This window comes from Lethenteron reissneri, chromosome 67 (genome assembly GCF_015708825.2).
Source record: "Lethenteron reissneri isolate LAM-NWPU_2019-01 chromosome 67, ASM1570882v1, whole genome shotgun sequence".
In the NCBI taxonomy this organism is placed as follows: Eukaryota; Metazoa; Chordata; class Hyperoartia; order Petromyzontiformes; family Petromyzontidae; genus Lethenteron; species Lethenteron reissneri.
Genome location: NC_083845.1, coordinates 3,493,462 through 3,506,036, shown reverse-complemented (window position 1 = coordinate 3,506,036; position 12,575 = coordinate 3,493,462). Strand labels below are relative to the sequence as shown.

The following is a 12,575-nucleotide window of genomic DNA, read 5'->3' as shown; positions in this document are numbered from 1 at the left end:
TCTCTATGTGAGTCTATGGGTCTCTATGTGAGTCTATGGATCTCTATGTGAGTCTATGGGTCTCTATATGAGTCTATGGGTCTCTATGTGAGTCTATGGGTCTCCATGTGAGTCTTTGGGTCTCTATGTGAGTCTATGGATCTCTATGTGAGTCTATGGGTCTCTATGTGAGTCTATGGATCTCTATGTGAGTCTATGGGTCTCTGTTGTGAGTCTATGGGTCTCCATGTGAGTCTATGGGTCTCTATATGAGTCTATGGGTCTCCATGTGAGTCTATGGGTCTCAATGTGAGTCTATGGGTCTCTATGTGAGTCTATGGGTCTCTATGTGAGTCTATGGGTCTCTATGTGAGTCTATGGGTCTCCATGTGAGTCTATGGGTCTCTATGTGAGTCTATGGGTCTCCATGTGAGTCTATGGGTCTCCATGTGAGTCTATGGGTCTCTATGTGAGTCTATGGGTCTCTATGTGAGTTTATGGGTCTCTATGTGAGTCTATGGGTCTCTATGTGAGTCTATGGGTCTCCATGTGAGTCTATGGGTCTCTATGTGAGTCTATGGGTCTCTATGTGAGTCTATGAAGTCTCTACGCGAGTCAATGGGTCTCTATGTGAGTCTATGGGTCTCTATGTGAGTCTATGAAGTCTCTACGCGAGTCAATGGGTCTCCATGTGAGTCTATGGGTCTCCATGTGAGTCTATGGGTCTCCATGTGAGTCTATGGGTCTCCATGTGAATCTATGGGTCTCTATGTGAGTCTATGGGTCTCTATGTGAGTCTATGGGTCTCTATGTGAGTCTATGAAGTCTCTACGCGAGTCAATGGGTCTCTATGTGAGTCTATGGGTCTCTATGTGAGTCTATGGGTCTCTATGTGAGTCTATGGGTCTCTATGTGAGTCTATGGGTCTCTGTTGTGAGTCTATGGGTCTCTGTTGTAAGTCTATGGGGTCTATGTGAGTCTATGGGTCTCTATGTGAGTCTATGGGTCTCTGTTGTGAGCCAATGGGGTTTCTATGTCAGTCTATGGGTCTCTACGCGAGTCTATGGGTCTCTGTTGTGAGTCTATGGGTCTCTATGTGAGTCTATGGGTCTCTGTTGTGAGCCAATGGGTCTCTATGTGAGTCTATGGGTCTCTATGTGAGTCTATGAAGTCTCTACGTGAGTCTATGGGTCTCTGTTGTGAGTCTATGGGTCTCTATGTGAGTCTATGGGTCTCTGTTGTGAGTCTATGGGGGTCTCTATGTGAGTCTATGGGTCTCTGTTGTGAGTCTATGGGTCTCTATGTGAGTCTATGGGTCTCTGTTGTGAGTCTATGGGTCTCTATGTGAGTCTATGGGTCTCTGTTGTGAGTCTATGGGTCTCTGTTGTGAGTCTATGGGTCTCTGTTGTGAGTCTATGGGTCTCTATGTGAGTCTATGGGTCTCTGTTGTGAGTCTATGGGTCTCTATGTGAGTCTATGGGTCTATATGTGAGTGTATGGGTCTCTGTGTGAGTCTATGGGTCTCTATTGTGAGTATATGAGTCTCCATGTGAGTCTATGGGTCTCTATTATGAGTCTATGGGTCTCTATGTGAGTCTATGGGGTCTCTGTTGTGAGTATATGGGTCTCTGTTGTGAGTCTATGGGGTCTCTATGTGAGTCTATGGGTCTCTATGTCAGTCTATGGGTCTCTGTTGCGAGTCTATGGGTCTCTATGTGAGTCTATGGGTCTCTATTGTGAGTCTATGTGTCTCTGTGTGAGTCTATGGGTCTCTATTGTGAGTCTATGGGTCTCTGTTGTGAGTCTATGGGTCTCTATGTGAGTCTATGGGTCTCTGTTGCGAGTCTATGGGTCTCTGTGTGAGTCTATGGGTCTCCATGTGAGTCTATGGGTCTCTGTTGTGAGTCTATGGTGACCGCGTTGAAAACATCAACTCGCTGCTTCAGAGAATCCCGACCAATCTCGGCAATGCCGGTTGGGCAACGGAACTGGAGGGGAGGAGGGGGGGGGGGGGGTCAGTCGGGTAGAGGGGGGGGGGTGTCAGGAGGAGAGAGGGAGGGGGTCACGAGGGGGGGGGGGGGCCCTTTTGTGGGGTCGTCGCCACGATCGTCATTAGCGAGCTCGTACCGTTGAACCCTTGGCACCCTTTGGTCCTGGCGGGCCCTGCAAACACACGCACACGCGCACACAAACACAAAGGTGAAGACACGCACGTTGCCCCACCGTGTAGCCTCGACAACAGACCGTCCTCGGGCAAGCGCTGTCAAGCGAGCGGCCCGTGACGGTGCACCGCGACCTCGGCCAGCCTTTGCCTCCCAATGGGGGTTGCGCGTTTGAGGCCGAGTCAACCTAGGGGGCCGACCGGTGCAGACGAGCGGCAGCGTCGGACGCGAATCGCTGCGGCCAACCGCTCCCCCCTGCCCCCCCCCCCCGCCCCGCGAAGATGATGGACGCGCTTTCCAGCGCGAGCCCACGCGGGCAAGCGAGCGGCAAACACCGCCATCAATAAAGCAGCTCTATTAAACATTTACGCGCACGCAGACGGCCGGAATGGTGGAGACGGTGGCGGCGGCGGCGGCGGTGGGGGGGGGGAGATGGCGACGGAGCGAGTGAGCGCGCGGCGTGGGGGAAAGCGATAAAAAATCAAGCGAAGACCGCGAGCGGACAACTCGCGGCGTCAACGCTCGCCAATTTGATTGGCGAATTTGGCTGGCGATGGTTTCCCGCGGGGTCGTCGGGAGGTGAGCGTAGAGCCCGCGCTTTGACGGATTAACTTTTTTTGCCGTGGTAAAATTTTTGTTGAACAAAAATTACATATTCGTCTGTGTCACACGCCAACTCGAGCAGGTGCCGGGAAGATTTTGGCTCCGCGTGAAATCGGCGGGGCTGCCGCTGCCGCCACGCGTTTTCTCGCTTTTGTTTTGACGTAAACGCCTGCAAGCCCCGTCCCATCGTCTGCGGTGGCGTGCTCACACTCCAGGAACGCCGGCCGCTGTCACGATTTTTATGGGGAGAGACCAAAAAATAAAAATACACGCATCGTATCTTAATGCCGTCACACGCCGACTCAACGCGGGTGTCCAAAGATTTTGCCTCTCCGGCGATGTCGTTTCCGCTGCCGCCGGTTCTTTTAAATTATTATTCTAAATCATCATTATTATTATTACGTGGACATCTGCAGCCCCTTTTCGTCTGTGGCGGCGCTCCTGGGACAGCGCACACGGTCACGATTTGCGGAGGAGAAATACAAAAAAAACGGCGACCTGAACGACACGCACGGCGAGGAGCGCGGAGGAGTGCTAAGGGACACACGCTCGGAATCGCAATGAGAGGCTGGAGAGGGCGAGAGAGGGAGAGAGAGAAAGAGGGGAACACGTGGATTAGAGGGGGGTTTGGTAACGAGGTTCACACAGGAAAAAAGTAAGATGGGGCTTGGGAAGGATTTGGGGGGGGGGTGGGTCAGTGGGGGGCTTGGCAAGGACTTGGGGGTGGGGGTGGGTCAGTGGGGGGCTTGGGAAAGACTCAGAGTCAGTTGGGGGGGGGGGGGGGGCTTGGGAAAGACCACGTCGCTCGTTCTAGGAGCGGCAATGGTCGATGTGCGGAAACGGCAGCCAAGGATCGGAAACTCATCCGGGAGGGCGACCACCGACGTGGAGATGGAGCGATGCGACGACCTCGCACGCGCGGTGCCGGGCGGAATGGTAAACCACGGATCACCGGCACAGGTGCCGCAAAGGCTTTAACTTCCTGCGGGTGTCAAGGAGGGGCCCGCTACACCCCCCGCGCTCGCGAGGAGCAGGCAGTGGAGCAAGTAGGCCGCACGTGTTTTTTTGTGTTTGTGCGCGTGGCTTCTACTCCCCCCCCCCCAGACACACGCGCAGACACACACGTGGATAACCACTCTGCCGATTTGGGCCCACCACACCTTTCAATATACACAGAGGACCACAAAGCTTGGGGGGCAATTGACGTGGCTCTCCTGCTGCTGCTGCCTTCCCAAGCCTCCGAGTCGCCCCCCCCCCCCTTCTCGCTCTCTCTCCGTAAGCAATCGAGGCAGCGTCCAGCGTGGCAGCGTGCCGTCATTGCCCATCGTGGGAATACAAATATATTATTACACTGTGTAACAAAACAAATGTTTTATTTTTTTGCCCCTGGGTAGGAAGTGTTATTTTGTAATTACTTATGCCTCAATAGTACAGAAAATGGCAGTGATATTTACCTATTTTCAATGAGAAAACGTGGTGTGAATGTGTTATTTCTTCGCGTAAAGTCCTGGTCACAAAAGCAAAGTTTGTGGGGAATAATCGCCATTTTCTGTACTTTTGAGGCGTAAGCAATTAGAAATTAACACTTTCTACCCAGGGGCAAAGATCGTGTTTCATCGTGAATTATCAATTCATCCTTACGATGAGCCACGTGTGTGCGTCGCAGGCGACAACGACGGGGAGGGGGGGACGAATCCCCCCCCCTCACCCCCACAAGGCCGGACGCGGGGCTCAGCTCTGGCCTTGGGGGAGATGCGGAGAGAGGGGGGGGGGGAGAGAGGGGGGAGAGAGGGGGAGAGAGGGGGGGGGGGAGTGGGGGGAGAGTAGAAAAGAGTGGGGGGGGGAGAGTGAGAGGGAGGGGGGAAAGAGTGGGAGAGAGTGAGAGAGAGTGGGGGAGAGAGTGGGGGGAGAGTGGGAGAGAGTGGGAGAGAGGGCGGGGGGTGGGAGAGAGTGGGAGAGAGGGGGGGTGGGAGAGAGGGGAGGGGGGGGAGAGAGGGGGAGAGAGTGGGAGAGAGGGGGGGGAGGAGTGGAAGAGAGTGGGAGAGAGGGGGGGAGAGAGAGGGGGGTAGAGTGGGGGGAGAGGGGGGGGGAGAGTGGGAGAGAGGGGGGGAGAGTGGGAGAGAGGGGAGGGGGGGAGTGGGAGAGAGGGGGAGAGTGGGAGAGAGGGGGGGAGGAGTGGGAGAGAGGGGGGAGGGAGTGGGAGAGAGGGGGAGAGAGTGGGAGAGGGGGGAGAGAGAGGGGGGTAGAGTGGGGGGAGAGACGTGACAAGAGATGACTCCACCGTGCAGGGAAAACGTTGTGGCCATGAAAAATGAATGAGACGGGGGTGGGGGGGAGAGAGGGAGGGATGCAGGGTGGGGGCGCATCCAATTAAACTCCCCGCAAGATCCGTCTGAACACAGGAGTGGGGGGGGAGGGGGTGACATGGGGGGGGGGTGGAGGGTAAAATGAATATTCAGTGTAGCGGGGCAGGTGAATGTATAATTCACGTCCCTGCGATGCGCAGATCGTGAGTTCTGCTGTGTGAAGCTTTCCAAGTGAGCCGGTACTTTTTATATCTTGCGGAGGGCGAGGCAAAGGCGCAGCCCTGCCAACGCTGGCTCGCACCACCGCTGGAGGTAGAGCCTGGAGGGTGATTGGCCCACTCGTCCACATTGACCCAATCGTGCGAGAGAAGAAGTGCGAGTGGGCGTGGGTGGGTTTACCCACACTACCACCGCACCAGCCGGGGGGGGGGGGGGGGGTCGACCGCTCACAGGGAGACACACAGGGGGACACTTAGGGGGTCAAGGCGGAGACACGGGAATTCAGGGGCCATGGTGCAGGGGGTCACTCAGGGGTTCAAGACGGAGACACGGGAATTCAGGGGCCGTGGTGCAGGGGGTCACTCAGGGGGTTAAGATGGAGACACGGGAATTCAGGGGTCGTGGTGCAGGGGGACACTCAGGGGGTCAAGACGGAGACACGGGAATTCAGGGGCCGTGGTGCAGGGGCCACTCAGGGGGTCAAGACGGAGACACGGGAATTCAGGGGCCGTGGTGCAGGGGACACTCAGGGGGTCAAGACGGAGACACGGGAATTCAGGGGTCGTGGTGCAGGGGGCCACTCAGGGGGGTCAAGGTGGAGACACGGGAATTCAGCGGTCGTGGTGCAGGGGACACTCAGGGGGGTCAAGACGGAGACACGGGAATTCAGGGGCCGTGGTGCAGGGGTCACTCAGGGGGTCAAGATGGAGACACGGAATTCAGGGGCCGTGGTGCAGGGGCCACTCAGGGGGTCAAGACGGAGACACGGGAATTCAGGGGCCGTGGTGCAGGGGACACTCAGGGGGGTCAAGACGGAGACACGGGAATTCAGGGGTCGTGGTGCAGGGGGCCACTCAGGGGGGTCAAGGTGGAGACACGGGAATTCAGCGGTCGTGGTGCAGGGGACACTCAGGGGGGTCAAGACGGAGACACGGGAATTCAGGGGCCGTGGTGCAGGGGTCACTCAGGGGGTCAAGACGGAGACACGGGAATTCAGGGGCCGTGGTGCAGGGGACACTCAGGAGGTCAAGGCGGAGACACGGGAATTCAGGGGCCGTGGTGCAGGGGCCACTCAGGGGGTCAAGATGGAGACACGGGAATTCAGCGGTCGTGGTGCAGGGGACACTCAGGGGGGTCAAGACGGAGACACGGGAATTCAGGGGCCGTGGTGCAGGGGTCACTCAGGGGGTAAAGATGGAGACACGGGAATTCAGCGGTCGTGGTGCAGGGGACACTCAGGGGGGTCAAGACGGAGACACGGGAATTCAGGGGCCGTGGTGCAGGGGGTCACTCAGGGGGTCAAGACGGAGACACGGGAATTCAGGGGTCGTGGTGCAGGGGGTCACTCAGGGGGTTAAGATGGAGACACGGGAATTCAGGGGTCGTGGTGAGGGGGACACTCAGGGGGTCAAGGCGGAGACATGGGAATTCAGGGGCCGTGGTGCAGGGGGTCACTCAAGGGGTCAAGACGGAGACACGGGAATTCAGGGGTCGTGGAGCAGGGGGTCACTCAGGGGGACAAGATGGAGACACGGGAATTCAGGGGTCGTGGTGCAGGGGGTCACTCAGGGGGTCAAGATGGAGACACGGGAATTCAGGGGTCGTGGTGCAGGGGGACACTCAGGGGGTCAAGACGGAGACATGGGAATTCAGGGGCCGTGGTACAGGGGGACACTCAGGGGGGTCAAGACGGAGACACGGGAATTCAGGGGCCGTGGTGCAGGGGACACTCATGGGGTCAAGACGGAGACACGGGAATTCAGGGGCCGTGGTGCAGGGGACACTCAGGGGGTCAAGACGGAGACACGGAAATTCAGGGGCCGTGGTACAGGGAGACACTCAGGGGGGTGCTCCCGCGCTCGATGCGACTCAACATGGGGGAGCGGGGAGTTAAAAGGAGCAGAGAAAGGGATTTATTTTTTATTTACGTTGTTTTAAATTTTTAAAATTACGTTGTGACTTTCTTTTAATTAACGTCGTTATTACTTTTCAATGAACAATGTTGTTACTTTTTTAATTCACCTTGTTGCTACTTTATAATTTACGTAGTTTGGTACTTGTTAATTTATGTTGTTGCTACTTTTTAATTTACGTTGTTGTAACTTTTTTAAATTAACGTCGTCAGTTTTTTTCTACTTAAGTTGTCATTATTTTTTAGGTCGTAACTTTTTTTTCGTTCGTAAATATGTCAGCGGGAGGCATTCGCGTTTGACCTCCATGGCCTTGCGACGTCAATTATTCACCGCAAACAGGCGCCCGCAACACAGGCTTATTTTCGTGTCGGATCCCCTAAAAATATCAAATGCCGCGTCGTTAAACCCGCCGCCACCAATCGACGCGGCCAATAATAAAGGTTCGCGCCACGTAAAAAGTCCGTGGCCAATTCGTGACGAGCGCGGCACACACAGCGGTTGCGCATTGAGGAGGAAATTGGCGACACATGCGAGATGCGCGCCGCCTTGCAAAGGTAGCCGGCGGGTTTTCCTCTTTCCATTCGGCCGGACATTGAAAAGTCGCGGGGAGAGAAAACGAGTCACGCTTGAGGCAACGGAGAAACAACGCTCGCAACCCCCCCCCCCCCCCCCCGCTCCTCGCGAACGACGGTGACGAGCGATCGGAGGCTGGGCTCTCTCCGATTGCCCGGGTCATCTCTCCGTTCTCTACTCTTTGGCTCTTTCGGTAAAGTCACGTAGGTAGAAATAAAATAAAACAAATCACGACGTTTCGGCCGCAACACGAGCGATCTTCATCAGGTGGAGCAACCACGGCTAGAAAATGCTGAAGTAGGCGAGAGAGCTGCCGTGGCAAGAGGTTATATCGGTAAGAAAGGGGGAGGCAAGGGGGAAGAGAGTAGGGAGAGAGGGGGTAGAGAGAGAGGGGGTAGAGAGAGGGGGTAGGGAGAGAGGGGGTACGGAGAGAGGGGGGTAGAAAGAGGGGGTAGAGAGAGAGGGGGGTAGAGAGAGGGGGTAGCGAGAGAGGGAAGGGGTAAGGAGAGCAGAGCGTGACATCTTTTGTGAAATATTTCATTTAAAAAGGGGGGGGGGGGTTACATGAAGCGAAATGATGAACGAAGCAAAGTGCCGACTACACGGAGCATCTTCTTGCTTCCTCTGATCGTAAAAAAAATTGAGGGGGGGGGTGGGGTAGAGGAATGGGGGGGGGAGGCTGCGTGAGCGCTAGGGGAAGAGGACTTGAGGTTGGGGGGGGGGGGGGGGAAGTGGGCGGCGCTGGAAGTGGGAAGCTGAGTGTGGGACACGGGGGGGGGGGGGGGAATAAAAATGTACTAGAAATAATCAAGATTCATCTATACGTTGTCCACCCCCCCCCCCCCGCGCCATCCACCGACCGCACCTCCGATTCAGCACGGCGGGCCACGTACGGTGCGAAGAAAGTTCAGCGCTCGTGCACCCGCCACTCGGCCGACCGTCCGTCACCCGTAGCTCGGCTACTCGGCCTCGCCCCCCCGAGCGGGCGACGCGGGGAGGCGGTGACGTCTGGGGACCGGCGTGGGTGAGGTAGCTGACCGCCGAGGGGGGCGAATAGCAGGCGAGGTGGACGACGAGAAGGCAGCGAGGGTCAGGAGAGTTTGCTGCGATGTCAACTGGCGAACGGTCACGTGAGTGGTGCGACCGGTGCAGCGGTTCTATCAGCAAGTTGGTAACTGGTCAGCGGTGTCGTGAGGGGTGGAGGGTGAGCATCTGGTGAGGATCAGGGTGAGTTTGTCCCGCGATGCGAGGCAGTCACGTCACCCCGTCTGTAGGACGGGCTGCCCTCCTGTGACGGCAGAAGTGGCTGTGTGCCGCCGTGAGCACGCACGCCGTGGCACGAGTTACCGTGACCCCCTGCCACCCTTCCCACTGATCCCTCCTTCCCCCCCTCCCCGTGACGGACGCACGGACGACAACGCTTTCAACCTTAGCCTGGAAGGCGTGAAAGCCTGACCAAAAGAAATTCTAATCAAATCGGTTTCAATTCACGGAGCCTAGGAATCAGGGAACATGTGCCGATGCACGTTTAGCAAAAATCAGGGGGCTCTAAGCAATCTGCCGATGGGGCTGATTCGCGCTGCCAAATTGCAACTCGCGAGCTCGCCGGGTTGGCGACGGCATGAGCCGGGGTCGCACCGGGCCACGACTCTGCGCCAGCTCCTACCCCGACAAAGCCAGGGCACCCCAGGGGAGGGCAGTTTCACGCACCATCCGCGCGTGATCCGCCAACCCTCGCTGCCGGCGGCCGAGCGCAGCGGCGGCAGGCGTGGCCACTGCCGCCGTCACCGCCGCCGTCGCCGCCCGGCCAAGAATAATTTCCGACGTGGAGTTCCGCTCTATTCCGCGCGGGATTGAGCGCCGCGCGTAATATCGGCTCGAGGTCCTTGGAAACGTTCAACAAAAAAACCTAAAAACGGCTCGTCATTTTAACAACCGCCATGAAGATGTGAGTCTGATTGCGACGAGCCTATTAACCGAAGGATTCTTTGAAGTGACGGTGACAACAGAGTTAGGCATCGCTCCCAAGCGGGCTGGCATCACCTCCACCCCGCACCAGCCCCCAAACCACGCCGCTACTTGAAAGCAGCGGTTGTTTTTTTTTTTGCTTGCCCGGTAATTATAATTTCAAAATGCTTGGGCCTCGTGAGTCTCTTGATCCGAGACTATTTCGGCATTCGCGGGCCACGTCGGCCGTCTGTCACGCGCGGCGCGGACTCCGACGGGGGTGTGCGAGCCGGGAAACCTCGAGCCAGCAGTGGATAGAACACGGCTGACGTCGATGGCGATGGCGGCGGTGGTGACTTGCGATGGGATCTTACCGGAAGTCCTGGAGGTCCACCCGGGCCTACAGGTCCTGATGGTCCAGAAAATCCCTGAAATCGGTGGGGATGAGAACAAGAGGGAGGAGGGGAGGAGGGGGAAGGGAGGGGAGGGAGGAATAGAAGGTTAGGATGAGGAAGAGCAGCAGGGAGCGAGGATTAAGGAGGTCGGTCGGGACGATGAGCAAGTGAACAAGGAGGTGAAGGTTAGGAGCAGGTGGAGGAGTGAAGAGAGACCAGGAAGAGGGGAGTGAGGAGTGAGTAGGGTGAGGTGCAAGGAGGAGGGGTGGGAGCCGGTGGAGGTTAGGGTTATGGATGGGAGGAGGAGGAGAAGGGCGAGGAGGGAGGAGGAGGGAGTAGAATGAGGAGGATGAAGGAGGGAGGAGGAGGGAGGAGGGGGAGGAAGAGGAGGAGGGAGGAAGGAGGAGGGAGGAGGAGGGAAGAGGAAGGAGGAGGGAGGAAGAGGGGAGGAGATGATGGAGGAGGTTGGAGGGAGTTCGGGTTGGCGGGGAGAGGGCGAGGGTTAACACGCAATAATCACTGCGCGCTCGATCGCCGCACGCGTTCATCCCACGCTCTCTCTCCCTGTGTGCCAGGGGACAGAGAGAGAGAGCGGCGTAGGCACGCGGGGGTCACGCGCGCTCCCCCCGCGTAGACCACGCGTCGCTGGGCCACCGCCGCCTGTGGAGTGTGGTGCAGGGAGACACACAGGGGGGTACAGGGGGACTCACAGGGAGACACACCTTGGAACACCCAGGAGGACACGGGGGGGACAGAGGGGGTACAGGGGGACACACAGGGAGACACCCAGGGGGACACAGAGGGGGGACAGAGGGGGTACAGGGGGACACACAGGGAGACACCCAGAAGGACACGGGGGGGGACAGAGGGGGTACAGGGGGACCCACAGGGGGACACCCAGAAGGACACGGGGGGGGGCAGAGGGGGAACAGGGGGACCCACAGGGAGACACCCAGAGGGACACGGGGGGGGGCAGAGGGGGTACAGGGGGACCCACAGGGAGACACCCAGAGGGACACGGGGGGGGGGACAGAGGGGGTACAGGGGGACACACAGGGAGACACCCAGAGGGACACGGGGGGGGGCAGAGGGTGTACAGGGGGACCCACAGGGAGACACCCAGAGGGACACGGGGGGGGACAGAGGGTGTACAGGGGGACCCACAGGGAGACACCCAGAGGGACACGGGGGGGGGGGACAGAGGGGGTACAGGGGGACCCACAGGGAGACACCCAGAGGGACACAGAGGGGGGACAGAGGGGGTACAGGGGGACACACAGGGAGACACCCAGAGGGACACGGGGGGGGCAGAGGGTGTACAGGGGGACCCACAGGGGGTAAAGAGGCACACCCAGAGGGGTACAGGGGCTGTGGTGCAGGGACACACACAGAGGCGGTACTCACAACTTCTCCCTTGGGCCCCGGGAGACCCCCGACACCGGGCTCTCCACGATCCCCCTTATCCCCTTGATCTCCCGGGGGGCCGATGAGTCCGATGAGCCCCGGGTGGCCCTGAGGACGACAGGATCGTGGTGGCGGTCACAACGCGCCAAGCGGCCCGGCAAAAAACGCAACGGTCGGCCAGTTCGAGCCACGCAACGATGATCGCCGTCATTGCACCGAGCTGGATTACCGCCGTCGTTATTGACGACGACGACGGGAACTCGGTGACGGGAGGCAATGGCGAGGAGGGACGGGAAGGGGAATCGCCAAAGTGGAGGCCGTGCGAGAGGAAGGCGCGGAAAGAGAAGTGGGGTGAACCTGCCCGGTGCGGCAAGTCTACGCGTATGTGTGTGTGTGTACGTTGAACTTCTTTCGCGCCGTGCGTAGCCAACCGGGCTAATTGGAGGTGAGGGGGGGGGGGCAGATGATGGGTCTCTGTGTTGAGTCTACGTGTGTGTCTGTGTGTGTGCGCTATGAACCCGGCGACCCGGGTTTGATTCCCGCTCACGGCCAACACCAGTGACGATTATCTGAACCGGTCCTGGGCCTTCCCTAGGTTGACTTAGCCTTAAATGAGATGTTAACTACCTCGGCTGGTATACAGGAGGTCGTGGGTTCGATCCCGACTCTGACGCCTGCTGCTGTATATTTATAATTTGCGTGTCTCTCTCATCATCATCACAGTGGGTAGGAGATGTTAACTACTTCGCCTGGTGTACAGGGGGTCGTGGGTTCGATCCCGACCCTGACGCCTGCTGCTGTATATTTAGAGTTTGCGTGTCTCTCTCTCCCCGTGGTCCTGCGGATTTTTCTCCGGGTCCTCCGATTTTCCCCTCCACAATAAGAATCAACATCACGCGTTTAGAGTGTTTGACTGCTATACATTTCCACGTGATGATGATAAGCCACTTCGATTGGCTATAATTCGTGATGGCCAGGTGGTCGCTTCTGACACAAGAGCGACACAGTTCAGTGGGACCTTACCTGGTCAAATAAAAACAAGTAAATGGAGGTGATGTTACCAAGGCACTTGTG

The 12,575-nt window shown here is 57.8% G+C and overlaps 1 protein-coding gene across 1 annotated transcript in view; it reads right to left on the bottom strand.

Annotated features, from left to right (window-relative positions):
* Window positions 1–12,575, bottom strand: part of LOC133360049 (collagen alpha-1(V) chain-like) — a 52,781-nt gene that overhangs the window by 27,768 nt on the left and 12,438 nt on the right. Inside the window, exons 9-11 of the mRNA XM_061578629.1 lie at window positions 11,502–11,609; window positions 10,077–10,130; window positions 2,107–2,142 (exon numbers count right to left, since the gene is read on the bottom strand). Of these exons, the coding sequence (XP_061434613.1) occupies window positions 2,107–2,142; window positions 10,077–10,130; window positions 11,502–11,609 (198 nt within the window). The remainder of the gene's footprint in view (window positions 1–2,106; window positions 2,143–10,076; window positions 10,131–11,501; window positions 11,610–12,575) is intronic.